The sequence below is a fragment of the Buceros rhinoceros genome, unplaced genomic scaffold (assembly GCF_000710305.1).
Source record: "Buceros rhinoceros silvestris isolate BGI_N320 unplaced genomic scaffold, ASM71030v1 scaffold16465, whole genome shotgun sequence".
NCBI classification, from domain to species: Eukaryota; Metazoa; Chordata; class Aves; order Bucerotiformes; family Bucerotidae; genus Buceros; species Buceros rhinoceros.
In genome coordinates, this window is record NW_010411359.1 from 13802 (window position 1) to 33753 (window position 19952).

At 41.4% G+C, this 19952-nt stretch overlaps 1 protein-coding gene across 1 annotated transcript in view; it reads right to left on the reverse strand.

The window, feature by feature from the left end:
- Positions 1-875: 875 nt before the first annotated feature.
- LOC104493344 (protein kinase C alpha type) overlaps positions 876-19952 on the reverse strand; it is a gene marked incomplete at its 5' end in the record, with an annotated part of 44175 nt that continues 25098 nt past the window's right edge. The window contains 9 exons of the mRNA XM_010136003.1: positions 876-1040; positions 2881-3021; positions 5474-5581; positions 6995-7075; positions 12637-12775; positions 13293-13355; positions 15201-15292; positions 16441-16614; positions 17374-17517. Coding sequence (XP_010134305.1) covers positions 876-1040; positions 2881-3021; positions 5474-5581; positions 6995-7075; positions 12637-12775; positions 13293-13355; positions 15201-15292; positions 16441-16614; positions 17374-17517 — 1107 coding nt within the window. The remainder of the gene's footprint in view (positions 1041-2880; positions 3022-5473; positions 5582-6994; positions 7076-12636; positions 12776-13292; positions 13356-15200; positions 15293-16440; positions 16615-17373; positions 17518-19952) is intronic.

The window sequence follows — 19952 nt, forward strand, 5'->3', positions numbered from 1 at the left end:
TACAGTTTTGTTTTACATTCCAGGTTAACAAATTTCATAGTAAAATATTGGTATTAGAACCAGTTAACAGTAAACTTGAGGACTAGTGTAAATTAAATTAACTGAACAAACAATGGCACCCTGGATCACAGAATAATCTCATGGAGATTAAAATTCACAAAATATTATTAAAATTATTACTATTATTATTAAAGACAAAATTTCACCCTTGAGTTTATCACATGCTGCTCAGCAAAGATCCTAGAGATCTGGCCACCGCTGAAGCGTGTTTAACCTTGGCGTTGCTTACTGAGGCTGAAGCTTCAGGGTCTAATTTAATTTTGTGACCCCCGACCCTTCCCTCATTGAAACACCTTCTTTCACCCGTTTTTTTTCAATGCCTCTCCTTCCCGGTGCCGCCGCTGTCCCAGTCTCTTGTGCTGCTGATCTCCCCGAGGTCATCGGGCAGAGCAGGGAGGAGCGGTCCCTCGGGGCCCGGTGCTCCTATCTCCCAGCATCTGCACTGAAGGGCTAAATATTTGACGTTGGGGTTTTTTTTCAGACCATGTCTTAGATTATTTCCAACACAGAGTGGAAAAGGGAGCAAAAGGATAGCGGGGAATTACAAAAATATATAACGTACCAAAAAATGGGTAAGTTTAGGCAAGTCATTGGTGACTTCTAGAAGAAAGAGTGGGCACCGTACACTAATTTATCTCCCGGTAAGACAACATCGCTGTTGCAAAGCCAAAATCCTGAATAAGTGGCCTTTCCCCCTTCTTACACTTTCTAACCCTACAGTTTCCAGGCCCAAATGGAATCAACAAGGCAAAAGCCTAAAAATTGTAGGGTTAAGGACCGTTACCCACTGCGGGATTTGTTCCTGTTCTGCCGTTTCATGCTACATTTTGTAAAAGGGGGTGTATGAACTGGGGGTTGACGTAAGAGAAACCTTCAAAATCTGTTTGGTCTATGTTAGCAATGACCAGCTGATCCGGAGGTGTTAACACCGGCTGTCCTCGTGTGAAGAATTTATCGAAGTTCTCAGCACCTTTACCACACTGCAAGAAAAAACATAAAAAAAAGGATGAAAATGGAGGTATTTTTTTGGTGCAAATATAATAATTTATCAATAAATTTGCATCTTCAATTCCGTATTTGTCTTCACATTAAAGAGGAGCATCGCTATATAGTGAGGGTTAATGCAGCATTAAAACAACTGCAAATAGAGGATGCCTAGAACTCCTAAACTCAAACAGATACGAGTAAAATGTCCTTCTTGCTTGTCCTATAGCCTGAGACATGTCAGTCTGGAAGGGAACACATTATTTAAACCAACCAACTGCTGACCCAAAATCTGCAGCTCCGTGTTCAGTGAGAGCCAGACCTGTGAGCAAAAGCAGCAGGATTATTCCCGCAGCACTGTGACGCCTGGAAAAGATGCACCTACAAAGGTTTTCTGAAAACCCCCCACCCCACACAAAGCCTGTGAATACCTCCGGATCTTCAAAGGGTGAAGGGCTGTGTGGTTTTTGCTTTCTAGAGGCAATTCAAGCAGAATCAGCAATCACAATAAACGAGTTACACATAGGGCGTGTAAACACCAGACTTGGATTTTAAATTATTTTCGTCTGGGGAAGAATACACCTTGGTGTGTTTTAAAAGCAGCCTGTACAAACAAAACGGGTCATGACAACCGCAGAGAGAGCACAGCTGCTCTAAACAGGAGCCAGGATCTGCCAGGAAACGTGCTGGGATGGAACCAGACCACATTGCAAGCTTTTAGTACCTTCAACTTCAAGGAGAGTCTAAACACCCAGTTCCTGAGCTAGTAAAACTTACAGAGTGAAAGCAGATGTGCTTTAAGATCGGCTTTAAATTTGATGCCAAAACGAAAATTTTCCATGAAATAGATAGAGGTGCCGCTCCCCTTCAGGCACACAGCTCCGAGGACCAGCCAGGCAGGGCTGGCAGCACCACGCATTTGTACGCAAAAAAAGAGGAATATGTTCTGCCACTGGGTAGTGGCCCTCCTGCGTCCATCCGTTTGTGACACCACTCTAGCATGTCTGTATTGGTAAATCAATCAGTGAACAGAGCAATGGTCCTACACCTGCAGTGCTACAGCCAGCCACGCACCTCAGTGCAAGCAAAAGAAGTGTTAGAGAAGACAGATTCGATGTCGGGACACAACAATTTACAGCTGCTCCTGAAAGCGTGTTTGTGTTCTCCTGTGGAAACACTATTCTGTCAATAAAGCACGGTACAGGCTGAAAGAAATTCTGGGTCAACAAATACAGCTCCTCAATTTCTATCATGCAAACAAGTTCTCCCGGCAAGGACGTCTTCCACTTGTTTGAATTTCGGAAACACTCCCACAGATACAGGTTTGTAAACCAGTCATAAACAGTAAAAATAAATCAGGGATTATTCTCACAAATTTGTCAGATGTGGGTTTAATCTGTCACTCAAGGATGGGGAATACAAACCCCCCTGTGGTGTGCAGCCGCTGTGGAGAAATTCACCCCAGTAACTCAGAGACCTTTAATGACTGACTTTAGATGCTCTTCAGAGAAGCTGGGACCTGCATTTATTACAGATCTCAAGTAGCTGATGTGACTACCCGAATTTTCCATTTCCAACTTCTCCTGCAGTGCCGACCGTCAAAGTCAAGACCCAAAACACTGACAGACTCTTTTTACAAGGAACAAAGTACTCTGGGTTATGCTACCCGGTGCCAAAAGCACTTGCCGATGCACAGACCGGTCTGCCATAACCAAGTGGCCCTATTTTAGCAGTGTCCCAGATTTGCAGCGCCACCAAGCCAGCATCAATCTCACCCCACGGGACAGCATGACTGCAGACACATTGAGCGAGGGAAGTACTTGGCATCTCACTCACCACTTTAGGTTTGAAAGGTGGCTGAATCTCTCTGTTTTCCAGTTTTTCCCAGTCAATTCTCCTGAAGAAAGCATGCTCCCTGATGTCTCTCTCACCCTCAAGGCCACAGCCAAGGCGTTTTGCTGGGTGTTTAGTCATTAGCTGTTAGGAAGAAAACACCAAAGGATTAAATTTAATGCTGGAATGAAAGTGAGACAGACTTTCCCCAGATCGTGAGGCTCCTGCTCCTCTCCTGAAATGCAAGTTGCTAACAAAATTGTTGTGAGAAGCTACAAGTTAGTTTTTGAAGGTTAGTTTTTGTGTTTGATTACTGGAGACATCAGCAGCAAAATAAATGGTTGCACCTGAGAACTTTTTCCCATTTGGCAGAGGTTGCTGCTGGAGGTGTGGGTGGGCAGGTGATGCCTGGGGCAACCTGTCAGCCTGGTAGTTCACAACTCACTCCAGAATTTTGCCTTCAATCTTTCAGTTCAGTCTTATGAATCTTCAGAACAGTTTCTGCTCTACCTCAACTATCAATTAAACTTAATAAATTCCAGTGTACTAAATCTATACAAAGTACACCGCCCCCCACCAACCCTCCTTTCATTTTTCTGGCCTTGTTCGAGACATCTCATTACAGAGACTACAATTTCCTGGCACCCAGCTGACAATATCTAATCTGCGTTTCCTCCCTTGCATCCGTAATGACATCTTGGTCAATACTATACCCAGAAATTTTCTGCATACAGAAACCAGACTTGGGGAAAAAAATTACCCCAAACCCACCAGCACTGCATACCTGGAAACAGTAATATGCTCCCTAATTAACAAGCTCCTGGAAATCTTTTCAGTTGGTATGTAAATTAGGACCCGAGCAATGCAGCTTTCAACTCTCAGTTCCAGTATTGTGGGGACTTTTTAAAGCTCTTCTACAAGTTATATATGATTAATATACTGCTGGGAGTGGTACCTCAACACATCTTTTTAAAACCCCAGCTGTACTGCTTTAGTCTCCTTCCAAATGTTCAGTTGATCAGATTCCAATTCTGAACCTAAAATAAAAGCGGCTCTAAGCAGCCTTTGGGAAGTCGGCTGTGCCCCGGGCCAGGAATCACAGTCTGCGTCACACTTAATTCCCATTTTTATTACCTGTTCTAAACCCCTTGCTTTAACATTAGATGATACAGGAGAATGTGAATAATGATTCTAGTAGTTTGAATTCTTTCCAAAGCGACTGCATTTACCAAACTCGTCAGACTCTGAGTCAGTGGAATAGATGTTGAGAGGCAACTCAATCGCAGGAGCGCAGCAGGCACTTTGTCTTGCCCGAGGGTGCACAGTCCCGGGATTGCTGGGCTGCTGCTGACTACCAGGTTCAAAACCTTTCACAGTTTGACTTCTTAGCTCAGGTATAATGCTCACTGAAATCTGGGATTAATTTGTTAGTTTAATACAGATGATGAACACGTTAGTATCATAGAGACTTGACCTTAAACCTCGTGGTGCAACGTGATTGTGGCTTCTGACCTCCCTGTGCAGAAGCACCCAGCAGAACAGCAGCGAGCAGGAGAGCTGAAAACAGGGTAATTACATTAAGCTCAAACTGTGCTGTTCGAATATATCATTTTAATGACAAGGCATCAATCTGCATGTACTTTACAAAAATCTATCATGTTAAGTTTTTGCTGGCCAGGAGGTCTACACCAGGACAGGCTCCAAAATTAAAGCGGTCTTTCCTTTTACCTTGTTGCTCTAAACAGCTTTTCTGTTTGCTGATTTTTCCCAACGGGATTAATATCCAGCTTACATATAATACTTCATAAAGGGTTGCAAAGGGAGGGAGGAAAGTAAATACTAAATTAACTGACACTAAGTGAAGAGATGCTTCATCAGTGTAAGAAAGACATCAAATAATGCTTTATAGACGGTGGTTTGGAAACGCTGCAGACAGTACTCCAGGGAATCACTAAGTCAAAGGCAAGTCAAATGAATTCTTCTTTCCTGAGCTAATTCCCAGAAGTCAAATCTACCCTTTTCCTCAGGAAAAAAACAAAAAAAATTAGCTTAGAATCTAAGATTAATTTTAGGCCACACAGGTTACCACTGGGTCAGGATTTTCCCACAGTTTCCTTGCATTTATGCTAAAGATTTTCACATAAGCTCATCTTTACCTACATTTAAAAATGTCTCATTAACTCTTCTGCTCCACTGCTGTCATTAGGCATACTGGGCTGAGGACATGCTGGAGTATGTGGTATCCATCCACGCTGAGAAGTCTCCTCACCCTGAAAAATTGGGGTTGTGCTGCCTAGGGTTGAGGTAAGGTGGGTGGAGATGTTTTACACCTTTGTCCTGTTTATAAATTCTGCTTTGGTTTTGGCAGCTACCGATTCTGACATTTGTTCTTACCGTAAAACAAGCAGGTACAGCAGGAAGAGCTGAATACTTATCAGTGACACCAAGCGATGAGCACTTCACGACAATATCGCTTAGCACTGCCTGACAGAAGTTGCACTTAAAATACTCCAGTGCCATACCAGAGCCAGACAAATTTAGTTATTCACAAGGATTGCCAAAAAGGAACTTAATGATACAGAAGCATCTATCTCACCCCCTTGCAGATGGAGACAGCTTCTTTGGACAGTGATTTTGGATAGGAAACGTTATGCTCCATTATAGACTGGAAAAGTTCATCTTCATCTTCCCCATCAAATGGAGGCTGTGGAAAATAAATCACAGGTAAGTTACTTATTTGATCTTGGTTTTTTTTTTTTATATTCTCCATTTTTTTACAAAATGGTATGACAATACCCTGGCCACACAGGGTCAGAGCAACCTGCCTCCAGTCAGTCACAGATGCCCAAAGAGATCAGTGCACAAGGACCACAGCAGTGGTCCTTGCCCAGGAGTACACACCAAACTCCCAGCCATCTGCACCTTCGGGATCTTCTGAGCCAGAAGTTTAGTGTTTAACAGTGTCAGGTAGAAATCAAGGAGAAAAGTTCATTTCTGCCCCCAGCATTTAATGAAACTGGCTGTCGAATTACTTTCGTGATCATCTTTAATCTATTTTTAAAGCTACTATACACCAGACAGCCAAAATACTTTGAGAGGTGAGGTTTGGAGACTGTAACTTTCAATTACCTTGTGCTAAGGGTAAATCCATTCCTCACTTAATTCCAGTTAAACTCCAGTTTGTTTTATAAGACATGGCTGTAGACTCTGCTTCTGTGAAGGGAAGACTATCACAAGAAAGGGCTGCATTTTATTTTTAAATACAAGCGATGAGGAAAGTGCCCGTGGGTGAGTCCCCAGGATACGGGCTCTGTGCAAGACTCAGCTAATGGTAAATCTCATTTTCTTAAAAGCATTCAGATGCCCAATATTTGCAATGCAGATGGTAAATGTTAAGAACTGCAATTGCTACACTTCAAAAAGTTTTAAAATGTTGACTGGAATTTAGTAGAGGAACTATTAAAGGCATTGATTAAAAATGAGTGGTTTAAGCTTAGGAAACGCATACCTTCAGCTAACTCACATTGAAAGCCAACTGCAGAAACCTTTTCCAGCTCAAGACTAATAGAATTCCTTAAAGTTGGTAGTTATCTGCCATTTCCTGCAGTACAATGTTGCTTTTCTAGTTGAGTGACTCAGAGAGCCGGGTCTCATTAACTGTGCAGAATAAGGGGGCTGTAACTGAGCGTATTTCAAGTGGCAAGACCCATACTTTGCCCCTAGGACATACAATACAAAACCCGTATTCTAGGGACTTAACTGCAGTGCGGAGCATATACACAGTCTTATTATGTTTCCCCGTGGTTTCAAACTGCTAAATGGTATTTCTTCCATTTTCCTGCATTTTCCTGCTCAAGTGTCTCCCATTCAGTGTTGAAGATGGCTATTTATACATTATTACAGTACAAAGAAGCCGCATTCAAATGCTCAGTTATGTGGGTGCAATATAAAGAGCTTAAAGCCTAAACACGTTCTCAGCGGAATCAGTCGAGAGTACAAGGAGAACATTTCTGATTGAAAGGCCCCAGCCTCGTCCTCTTATGGTGTAATCCTTGAAACAAAGCAGTGTTGGGGAGGCAGGAGGAGGTCACAGCGATCACAGGAGGGTCACTCTTACCTGGCCGGCTAACATCTCATAGAGCAGCACGCCGTATGCCCACCAATCCACAGACTTGCCATAGGGCTGGTACGCAATAATCTGTATAATCACAAAAAAAAACCAAAGAAAAAACACCCAGTCTTGTGACACATTAGAGGCATGCAGAGATGAACATACTTCCTTGCAAAAGCTGAGAAAGCCAATCCTGCAGTCCTTGCTCTAGCTGCTCATTGGTTTCAGAGGGAGATGGGCTGTTTTGTCAACATTAGTCTAAACCCACCTATGTCTTTTGGTACTCCGTTATCTTGGCAAATGTGGCTCTTAGGAGACCCTGGGATGTGCAGTTGAGGGCAAAGGAGGGGTACAGCAGCACAATATAGGAGACAAAGCAAAAATGTTACTCATCCATTTGTGTCAAAGCTTGAAAGCCTGAGACCCACTTGACTTACAGATTATCAATAATTAAACCTGTCTTTTCAATATTTATATTTTTGTTCTGCTGTAAAAGGAATCAAAATTTTAAAAAAGAGCAAAAGCCTGAAAAGCCTGGTTACCTCTTCCCAAGTTGCACAACTGAGATACCCTTAGTATGAAGTTAGATACCAGCTACACCAAAAAGAAAGGGGTTTCTGCTGTTCAGCCTAATGGAAATGTCGAGTATTTTGTGTCCTCTTGGATCACATCTGACTCACATAGAAGCACAAACTGAGTTCTGACATGATGAAAGGCTGCAAGTGCCACCAGCACGCAGGTCCCCTCGTGCGCCATTGTCTTTAATCGAGGCCTCTTGATAGCTCAGTGTTCATTTACTTAAGAGACGCATTTGAGTGCCTCAGAAGAGTCTGGAGGTGCAGATGTACCCTCAAGATCTCTTTCTAAGTAACTGGGAAGGGATACTGTGAATCGTGCAGGGATGCAGGACATCCCATCCACTGTCCATCCACATCCCAGAGCATCCACCCCAATGCCACTGCTCCACCAGCATCAGCAGAGAACTGAGGCAGTCATTGCTCCGGATGGGCTTGCATTTATTCTCCTGCCTGCACGTTTTATTCTTTGTGATACAAATTGCTAAGAGGCACACGTTTAGTTTTCTGAAAGAGAAGTTGAACTGGTAAGTTTTGTAGTTTCTCAGAAAAAGAGTGAGTCACCGTTTCAATAAAGCAGGACTGCCTGGCTACTACATAAAATGATAGTCTCTGTGCGAATACACGTTCTTCCCCGGAACACCAGCAGCACATGAATTAAAAATTACTGCAATGTTTCTAAGCAAAGGATTTCAAAACCAATTGTACTTTGCAATATATTACACACCCAAAGGTAATAACAAGATTCTCAGCTGGAACATCCTACATAAAGGCAATCTTTATTAGTTGTCCTTTAGCAGTATTATGGGCTTCAAAATAGATATTTGGGACATTCATTTCATATTACAGTGGCTGACATATTTGGTTACTTTCCCTTTAATTTCTATCACCAGTAAGTTCCCAGAGGCCCACTGGAATCACTGCTGCTGCTTGAAAGACCAAACACTCCCAAAATTTTATCCAGAAAAAGTACTGGCTTTACACAGAGAAAATGAGGAAACATTTCATCCTCAACCCTTCTCTGACAATCTCTTCTTGCTTTATGGAAGAGAGTATTCTATAAAAAAAAAAAAAAAAAAAGGTATTTTTCAGAAGGTCACTGATTTGTAAGGGCAGAACATTTCATTTGTAAGGGCAGGACATTTACTTGAAGCTTCAAGTAAGTGGTTTTGGTAGGAACAGTTTATTTCAATAAGCAAATGAGGAAAAGATGGATCTATAGCAGTGAGAAAGAAAATGCCACGACACCACCATGGGTCTCAACCTGGCAGTCAGGTCTGTCGAGAAGGCCACAGTCTACTTCTCTTCCTATTGGGAAAGTTTGATGGTATGACTGAGGAGAGGAAATCTTTCAAATACGGCAATGCAATGTCATAAAATGAAAGAGGTAACAAAGCGCAGACTCACTGACACTGTGTGTTTATGCAGCAAGTGAGGCAAGATTGGGTTCTCTAAATAGCATTCTCATCTCCAAATGTAATCTGCCCCAGATAAATCTGCCTTGTGAGAGAATATAAAGCAGAATAATCAAGTGAGACAGAATTAACATGAAAAAAGCCCCTACATTGAACCTAACACATGGTCAGAGGCACTAAAAGTTTTGTCCTATTTGATGCCACATGCCAACATCAGCAGAAGCATCTGACGAACAGACCAGTGTCTCCTCTGAGCTGGCACACATCTCCCTTGCCTGAACCAGTCGCGTGATGGAAGAGTGGGATTTGAGAAATAAACACGGACGTCAAGACTGGAAAGATCAAGTCCTGCTGCAAATGCAGCGAAAACACTTTTTTAATTGAACGTATCTCAGTGTAGGAAAAGGAGGTACTGTTGGTGTCTACTGCTGTACACTGGAACTTTCTCCCTTTAATCCTAATTAAATACACTTAATTTGAATCACCAGCTTAATCCTGGCAAGGATACACTACAAATGAAACACAGAAAAGCAACCTGCCACGTTCATTCACCAACCGCGTGACTTGCACAGAACCCAGTGGTGATACTCATAACACTGGGAGCTATTCAAAGCATTAATTGGAAAATGTAAATGAGAGGAAGTAATGCTCACTTCAAGGAAGGAATTACACGTGGGAGGAAGCAGATGAGTTTTCAATATACAAACATGGATTAGTACAAAGTCAGCAAGTTCTAAATGTCATATTTTCAGTAGTTCCCTCCTCCTCACCCAGAAACCATCATGTATTACCCACCAGCTGCTGACTCAAAGCCATCTCTGGCTGCCTTGAGCGGCTGCCAAAATAATCCTGTCTGGTAGTCAATTGGGACGAAAAGATTATATCCCAGAGGCAAGACAAAGTCTTTTGTGATCCTATCTTATGTCTGCTTGGAAAGTTAAAACTCAGTTATTAAAAGCAATAAATATTACTAGCACAAGAAACAGTCAAATGCACGCCTTCCAAACCTTTGTACTACCTACTATCCTCGCCTAATCCCAGCAACTGCAAGGGATTAGGAGAAGGTTTTGTCAAGAAGTCAAGATTTTGAGGCTATTAGATGGAGGAGAAGGGAAATGGTTTGTAATTTAAGTTCTTCTGAAATTCAAACCGAGTGTTCTGGCTGCTGCAGGGGTGCTGGTGGTGGTACTGCACCACAGGCAGGGGGCTGTGCTGGCACGATCCCTTTCCCCTAATCCTCCTGACATCCACCTCCTTCTGTCTCTTGACTGGTGAAGGAAATACAAAGTATTAATTGATTTCACAGCTATTTTACCACTGTAACCATAAATATTTACGTTCAGCACACCAGTATTTACCAGATAAACACTTCCTGCCTGACACAAGTGGTCAAACTCGGGATTCTACCAATTTAACCTCTGCACATTTCTGAAATGGCAGAGGATAAGAAAACAAATATTAACTCCAGTGCGTTGTACATGCAAGTAATAACAAATGCTGACTTTCCCACCATTAAACAAGGGAAGCATTATTTTACGAAGTGTGCAAGTCCCCTTGGCTGAACGCAGCACCACAGTCCTCTGCTCTTCTGTCCAGAGATTGTATGTGTGAAGCCAGCTGAGATGTCCCTGTACAGCCCTTCCAGCCCTGTTATCCCTGCACTGTGTCTGTGGTAGCTCATGCAGAGGCAGCGTAGGCTCCTCCAGACCCCGCTACACTCACAATGTTATTTCCCAAATATGAATGAAAAGAGCAAATTTTCTATGTTTGAGTGCAAGGCACTCACAGAACTACTCTACTGGAGATACCTGCAACAGCTGACTTAGATTCAGCTCATTTATCTCCACCCAGCAGGGAACAGTACCATGCAAATGCATCTTCATTGCAATCTATCACAAATTAATAAATTTTAGCCCATGGAAACATGCTGAAATGCTCCTGCAAGCAAAACACGAACCATGCTTTGAAGTTTGGCACAGTCCTAGTTTGCAATTTGTCAGTCACAAAAATGTCTTCAGAAATTAAAGAAAATAAGCCAACTAAAAAAAGATAACAATAACAACAACAAAAATATCCATTTGTAAGATAACAGAAAGACTAATTTCCTCCCAGTTACTGAGTGTTTTGGTAAAGGTTTCTTTTTTTAAACAAAATTTCCAAATAAAGTAAAATAAATCATTCCAACACTGACCCATATTGAACACTTTGGCACTGACAACGTGTTCTTTGGTATCCACTGGCACAAGACTATTGCCACAGAAAGGACACTTTAATTTGTGCCGTTGGCTTCATTTATGTTTTGACAGGACAAAATGAAATACTGTGCTGGTTGTTCTGACATCCTGCTGCAAGCAACAGCAAGTTGTAAAAAACCGAGGTTTTATAATACACAATATTTCACTCTGAAAAGCATGAATTAGCAACTGGAAAATAAACCAAACTATTTTTCATTCTGATTTCACAGAGATGACAAAATTCACCTTAGACACTAATTTACTGTATAAATCTCCCATATTCCAACAAACATTCAATTACAGCCAGAAATGTTCCGGCCAGAGCAGCCTCTTGCCCAGCACTCAGCGCAATACCGAGTGGCGGATCAGGATACAGCCCCTTGCACTGAGTTTGCAGCCAAACAAATCCAGACTCATCAAAGCTCAGTACACACAAATACCAGATTTCAATATTCATGCGTTTGAATCATTCCCAAATCACCACATGTGCTTGTTTTTCATATTTCGTACCTGAACTACTGAAACACAAATCACACCCAGACGGAAAATCTTAACTCTAAGCTCGTGTTTATCGCAGTGTTTCTAAGTAGGGCTGTGCTTCTTGTGATCACATTTCCTCTTTAGACCCGCTGCAGTTTGTGTTCGTGTTTGAATGCGATTTTCAGTGGCTTGAATGCAGCACAGGTATTGCCATGTCCCGGAAAATGGAAGGTAAATTATGGATTTATCATGGCAATTCCATTCAAGCCCTGATCTTAGAGCTTTGTTGAGGCTTTCAGTGACTGGAGCTTTCCTGAGATCAAGAGCAGTAACTCATGACACTCGGGTACCATTTGTAAGATGTGGCCTAGGAAAAGACTACAGCAGTTTTACAGAGAGGACAGCAAAAAGCTTCGAGATCTCATGAGTCTCTTCCCCAAAATCAATGAGTAGTTTGTGATTTCCTGAAAATGCCAAAAAATCCTTTGAAATTCTCTATTTTTTCAGCTGTGTGAGCTTAAAGAGCATTAAAGCTATGTTTGCCCACAATAAAACGTTTGCTGACCTCATCGACGACGCCCAGGAACTCTCTTTCTATGACTTCACAAATTGAAGCTCAAAGTTTAGTATAACAACGTTCCCAGGCTACCAATTTAAAATCACAAGGTGGTGATCCAGCTTTTTTAGCATTCCTAGCATGAACAACATCTGAAGCACTGATCTCATAAAAATTTTCAATCAACTAGATATTTTTTTAAATAGCGAAGTCTTTTTGGTAATATTGAATTAATTCACAGTGTTATTCCACATACCTGCGGAAGTGTAAAAGGTACCATCCGGAGAGCATCCAGAGTTACTGCTATCAAAACTTGATGGTGTGAGATGTGTGTAGTGACAAGTTTCATTTCAGAGACTAAAAGGTTCTTGAAACGGTAAATATTTACCTCTGGTGCAATGTAGTCTGGAGTGCCACAGAAGGTCCTGGTTGTTACTCCATCTAACATATGTTCTTTGCACATTCCAAAATCAGCAATTTTAATGTGTCCTTCTGAATCCAACATCACATTATCTAATTTCAGATCTCTATGAAGAATCACAGTAATTTAATGTTAATGTTCAGGATCAGCTAGGGCCAACTTCTCTAATTCTGAGTCTAGGTGAGGACTATGTGTAGCTCTTTGGGGAGTGGAGGGGACAGGGCTGCAGTCGACAGTCCGGATGGGGCTGGGCACCTCACTGCAGACACGCAAGAACAACCATGAGCCCTGAAATGGGACAATTAACAAAGAGAGAGCTGTACATGACCATGAGCACACTCACACTGAGACTTCCGAACACGTAAAACCATCAGACCTCACACAGGAGTGCACATGATAATGTTCTACATTTTCAAGAGCTTTCAGTTGAGTTGGGCAGAGCAAGGACATCAGGTGAAGTGGTGACTCTGGTTTCCAGTGCACCAGCACCAATGCAACCAAAAGAACAGGACAGTGGTAACTTTTTATAAAATATTTTTAAAACACAATGAAACATTAAAATACTGGAAGGTTTGGTTTCTTTAAAAACAGTTCAGAAATTACTTCTGACAGATTATACTCACCTATAAACAATCCCTCTGGTATGGAGAAAGAATAACCCAACTGAGATCTCGGCTGCATAGAACCTATAGGAAAATAAGCGCAACAGGTTTCTTATTGCATCGTGATTTCCTTCTGGCAAAATATTTGGGAAATGCATCATGGTAACGAACAGCAGTATAATGGCATATAAAGCATCTAACACATAAGGTGTATATATTGGAGTATAAACGTGCATATTACAGGCAGATGACATAAAAGACCCCTTACTTGAATTTGACATTAACAGACACATTTTGAATATTTGATGATAAAATAATGCGGAATTTAAAAAAAATTGAAAATGTCTCCCTAGGTTGCAAGAAGATGGTGCAGCTGGAGCACAGCATTTCACCACACTGATCTAACTGCCTGCAAAGGTCATCATCTCGAATCACGATTCAATGCCAAATTCAGGGTGCAGCTCAATTTACATTGCAATTCATACGGCATGAAATAATTTGCAGAAATAGTTTTCCTTACACAGGCTGCTAATGGATTAATTACATAAGCTAATTAAAATGATTACCACATAAAATATAATTGCTGAACGCAGTTAAAAGATGTATAATATTGATGGATGTTTGAAGCCATTTGCTGTGGAACTGTGCAAATGATATGCAAGAGGATTATTTAAAGATGAGATTAATTCTGAGGCTGGCATTAGGGAAGGGAAAGCTCAGCTCTGAAACACTTGATCAGAGGTGTTTGGGAACACATGTGCTGCAAGATGCTCCACAGGCATAAGCTGTCACAGAGCACCACATTTCAATGGGTGTTGGCAAGTTACATTAGCTGGGAGTCAAGGATGATCTGACACCATCTAGTTTTTATTCAGCAAGTTGTTGAAATGTTGTTCTGTACCTCAAGTAGTTATATTTAGAAGGCCTCTCATTTCAACAAGCCCTGATTAGGTAAATTGAAATGAGAAATTATTTTAGCTGAATTCTTAAAACAGTTGGTCACATTGATTTTAAAGTTTCATTGGTAAATGATTTATGAAACACTAATAAATGGTGACGAGATGTTAGAAGCATGACTAAACTGGTACTCATGGATCTATTCCCATTTGAATATGCTACAGATCATTATCCCTGATGTGCCACATACACCGTTATCTAAAGGGATCAGAGAATCATAGAATCATCTGGTTGGAAGAGACCTCAAAGATCATCGAGTCCAACCGTTGCCCCTGCACTGCCAGGATCCCTACACCATGTCCCTCAGCACCAGATCCACACGGTTTTTAAACACTTCCAGGGATGGGGACTCTACCACCTCCCTAGGCAACCCGTTCCAATGCTTAATAACCCTCTCTGTAAAGAAATTTTTCCTGATATCCAACCTTATTTTCCTGATATCCAACCTAATGTATATAAACAAATTCTAGTCATTTATTAACTCATCATAAATAAAACTTCTGTAACAAAGTAGGATCACAGCAATTCTTATAAGCTATATACTGGCTTTATCTTGTATAACCTATAACTCATATTGTGATGCCCAGTCTATTAGTATTGCCTTTCCCTGTAACAGTAATTCAGACAGAAATGTTTTACAGACTTTTGTTTATATTCGCTTTCATAAACACCAGGAGAACACCAAATAACATCTTCAATTTCCTGTTGCCTTGTTTCGATTCTGGTCACTTTTAAAGCAGGCGCTGCACGCCTTTGTTTGTGCTACATTTTTGAATAAAAAAGCATCACTACCTTTGGTCTATGAGTGCAAAGAACATTTTTAACATGAGCTTCAGCTTTTGGGCCTCAAAAAACACAATCAAAAAGGCCAGCCTACACTTCATACAGCACCTGGGAAGAAGAAACCTAATCCTTTTACGGTGTAATGTTAAGATGATTACATGATTTAAATATATAAACAAGAACACTCACACTGCTTGCGGCTCCTTAAATTTTCCTACTTGCTGAATGTGATACATGAGATCTCCACCATTCACATACTCCATAACAAAATACAGACGGTCCTAGGACAAAGCATTGAAGACACACATAAATACACTACAGAAAATATTAGATACATGTTGATCAGCAAAGTTACTAATATGTGGTTATAAAGTTTTTAACATTATTACGACTGGCTATATGTTCTGGCAGAATGGATAGACCAGGAAGTGGAATGCTTTGTAAAACCTGCGAGGCTGATGAGATCTGCCTAGATTTGCCAGTTTTAGTGATGCACTTTCATATATTATTTGTCTGCAATGGTTCCCATAATTATTCACATATACTTCTGTTTAAAAATCCTGTTTCTCTAAAAATAAACTAAAGATGGTTGAAAATTCTTGCTTTGAGGCCATTTCTAATCCTTCCCAATAAGTTTTCCTTTGGAAGACAGCAGGTATTAAAAACTCAATTTTTTTTTTTTTTTAATTAAAAAGAGGCAAGAAGAAAAGAAATTGTAGGGCTTACTAAAGTATCTGGAACCTTTTCAAGTGGCACTGCATTAATCCCTCACAGGCTCGTATTTCAGCTAAAGAAGATGGCAATAAGGTATTTTGGAGGGAGATTTTTCTCACACACTGAGGACTTTTAAAGGCCATATCCAGGTATCTCAAATCGAACATGACCATAACATATTTGACTGCACTCAAGTAGCATCTTCCCACCCCGTGACCTTCAGACAATACGACTTAAAACAGTGGCCCTGTCCCTCAGCTTTCAGAGAACTAAAACTGAGCTCTTCCAAGTGCCTTCAGCAACAGCACCTTGTTTGGACGCTACAGACATCTCTGATTCAGGGTGGATGATTTTGACTACCTGACGTTAAAAATGCTGGTGAGTAACATCAGGCAAGCTTAGTATCTGCAGTTACAACATGTGTGTAGATGCATTAAGTCTTCCTCCCAATTATGGAACACATCTTTTGCTTCCTTTGATTTTCCCTTAGCTATTTTGGACAGAATCATTATCCTGAATGGTTTGTAGAAAATTTCTTATTACATATTAAAAATATAAAGGGTAATTACATGTGGTATCTCTTTCTTCATCATTTTCTATATGCAGAAGCTACGGCATATAGGTTGGATGATAGTAAATGTTATTGAACTGATAAAATCCATGATCATACAGCATAGAAAACGTCAGGGTGGCAAGAAAGTCAGAGCTCACGTACAACTGTTTGGAAACAAGAGTGAAGCTGTGTCAGGAACGGTGGTTTATCTTGCAATGCCAGGACTCGTTTTTCAACCATTGTACATTCAACATCATCGTCCTGAATCACCACATCTTTTTTCAGTATTTTGATTGCATAGAGCTCCTCTGTCCCCTTCCTGTCAGCCAGCATCACCTGCACAAAGAGAAAAGACAGGGTGAAAATCTTCCGACTTGCCAAGGAGGGAAGGTGACTCACATGCCCGACGATTTGTATAGATGACAATCCAGCTTTTCCTTTTATTGGTATAGACTTGGTCAAAACTCCAAAAATATCATCATTACTCACCCACTGCAATGAGCTTACCAGTCATTTCAGACAAAGGCTGTGCCAAGCCCCCCCGGTTCATCCAGGCACATCTCCAAAGGGCTGCTAAAACGTTAAGTCCCAGGGGACTTCTTCAGTAAAGGGCACTTTATCACGTAAGTGGTTATTCAAACATAAAACCAGCAGTCCTTTCTTTCGACTAACAGATTTCAAATATATACACACGTATATGTACACTATTCCTGTTTTTTCCCCAATATTCAGCCTTACCAATGTTGGTGACTTCCAGAACTGGCAGAGTGACCTAGGTATCAAAGCCAGAAAAGTAGACTTAATTTCCTTGAAACTGCCAAGAAGGGAGGATTTAAAAGTCAGCAAGTGTTTCTTACATCCTGCCCAACAGTCTGAGGTTTGGGTTGGTTTGTTTGTTTCTTCCCCAAGAGAACTGCCAATCATGACTGAAGTTTCTAGTCCTTAGGGAATCACCCTACTCCATGCTGTCCCTCAAAAACAGACATTCTTTTGACTCTGGATTTTGTTTCATAGAGAATTATTCATTCATTACTACTCAAGGAAAAGAAAACCACTACCAACAACACGAGTGGAATAGTTATCAAGAATTCTCACCTTCCCGAAGCTCCCCTTTCCAAGAACCATGAGAAAGTTGAAATCTGTCAGCTTCACCCTGTCCAGATTGTTGGATGGCACGCTTGAGTTCTTGTCTTCTGTTGGAGTAATGACTTTGTTACCAGCTGGCCCAAGTTTGGCTTTCTGAAGAACATACACACACATACACACACAAAAACAGGAAAGTAAGAAGAGCAGCCCGTTTTCTTGGCAGAATGGATCACTGGGTGAAGGTCAGAATTGGAGACGACCGTATCTGAGGTGGCATTCCCAGGAGAAAGGCTGCATAACAAAATTTGCACAGACACAACTTTGAAGACTCATTCCAACAATACTTTTAACATCACTGAGTAAATTAAAGTAGAAAACTGTGGTCATGTATAACCAAATAAAAGCAGATATTTGGTTAGAAGAACAAAACCAAAGAAAAAGCCAAAGCAAAAAGTCACTTACTTCCATGCTAAAAGCAGGCTTATCTGGTCTGCTTTGAAATACAAAAAATGCTTTTCCAAAAATCATGCTATAATCTACATTGGGGCATAACAGTCTCTTCAATACATTCTCTTTTAAAATATAATTCTTAAAGTCACTGCATAGCAAGAGTTAGGAAATCTTTGACATGCATTAAGAAAATTAACCTACATTAAAAAAACCCAAGGCAATACATGAGAATTAATGCAGATGAACATGGCCACTAGGAACACAATCAACTTTGATTTTTAATCAAGTGTTGATCTGGAAAAGGGAGGAAGGGAAATATTACACAGGAAGGCTCTGCGTTGGCAAGACAAGTCTGGCTTGCAGAAGGTTGCAACACGCACAGTATTTCATAGGAGACACCACGTAATCGCTCAAGTAAGTTGCACTTCAAATGTCAATGCTAATAGAAGAGAAATAAGTAAGACTCACCAAGGGACAGCGCAGGCTACAACATAATATCCCTCTTTTTCTCAAAATAATCCCATATACCAGCAGAAGCAAAGCCACGAAGGTTTAATAATACCTTGGGACAGAAGCACTTTCCACCACCTGTCCAGTGTGGTGGTCTGGTGAACAGCCTCTAACGTGGTTAACTGGATTTGTGCCATTGACAGGTTCTTGACATTTGAGGATAACGGCCTTCCCACTGCACCGCAGGAGGAGAGCGTTGGCATATTATCATCGCTTACAGATAAAGGAAATTATAGAAGTTCAAGTTTATTCAAAGTTACCTTAAAAGCTTGGCCTGGCATATGCCCTTGGCAGCCTCAGGGGAAGCTGGGAGATACAAACTGTCCGTGCCCCAGACAAATTCAGACCCATCAGATCGAAAGGGATGACTCCGTTCCCAGACCAGCCCTCTGCTACTGTGGGCAGCGAAGTCAAGGAATCCTCTGCTAAAATAATCATGTGGCACTTGAAAAGCTTACTTGGATTGGATGACTCTTCCTGCAAATCTATAAATGCAGGAAGTCTTATACTCTGCCACAGGGATATGAAACTTCGAAGTTTTGATCCCTTTATTCTTTTTTTTTTTATTTAATTGTAATAGAGCTTAAAACGTGGAATTCTTCCACCACTATTATTACTTTCTTGCATGAGGGAAGCACTCAGAGATGCTACTCAGGATCGTGCGCTGTGTAAACGTTTAGGAAGAGCCAGTCCTGGGCGTCTGCCTAAGTAAGACCCTGATTCTGCAAGACACGGCCCCTGAGCAGATGCGGCTGCTGGGACAAACCCAGTGTCTGTAATGGAGCTCTTTGCTGGGACAAAGCTCCTTTCAAGGCCACAATGAAAGACCAAGCCATAAGCAAAATGAGTGAAAAAAGAAAAATCCTAATATCCTTTATTGGTACAAGATGAAGACGTGGTTCAAAGGAGCAGCTTTGCTGGCCACGTCGTTGTGACGCTCTCACATATGGGATCTCAGATAAAGAAATCCTGCTCCTGTGATACCAGAAGCAATTTCAATTTCTGCCGTAAGGGAGATCCAAATGAGGCACTGCATGGAAAACACTAGTTTTATTTCTTGTATTTGAAACCTGCTGTGTATGTAGCGGGCAGCCTCTCTGAAAAACGGATCATTCGGAACAACACATGAAATTTTGCTCGCGGCAGTTTGTTTCTTTGGGTCTAAACCTGCCATTCAGGCGGTGCTTTGTGCAATCCCAGCTCGGGGTTGAGCAGCACTTTTTCCAAGAGAGAGGAGTGGGAGGTTCATCGCAGGCTCCTGTGCCCTCTGCTGGCTCCTGAGCTGGAAGCACTGTGCTCGCTTGATCAAACACACTAGATGCAATGGTCAGGATCTGGGGGCGGCATCTTAAAATACTATCAGAGAATCCAGTCAAGACCTCTCTGCACCCTCACAAGAAAACCTTTACATTCAGTAAGCTACAGAGATGTGCTCCTCTACTGCCATTTAAAATCTTTTTTTTTTAAAATTAGATGTTACTCTCAATTGGATAATTTCTTCTTTCATACGGTGGATTTTTAAGGAGAACATTGTGTGCCTCCTGTTTGGTCAGGTGGGCTTCTGTGCCATCTCCTGCAGGTAGAGAGCTAACACAAGCAGGAACTTATCAGACCCTTCACAGCTGGGA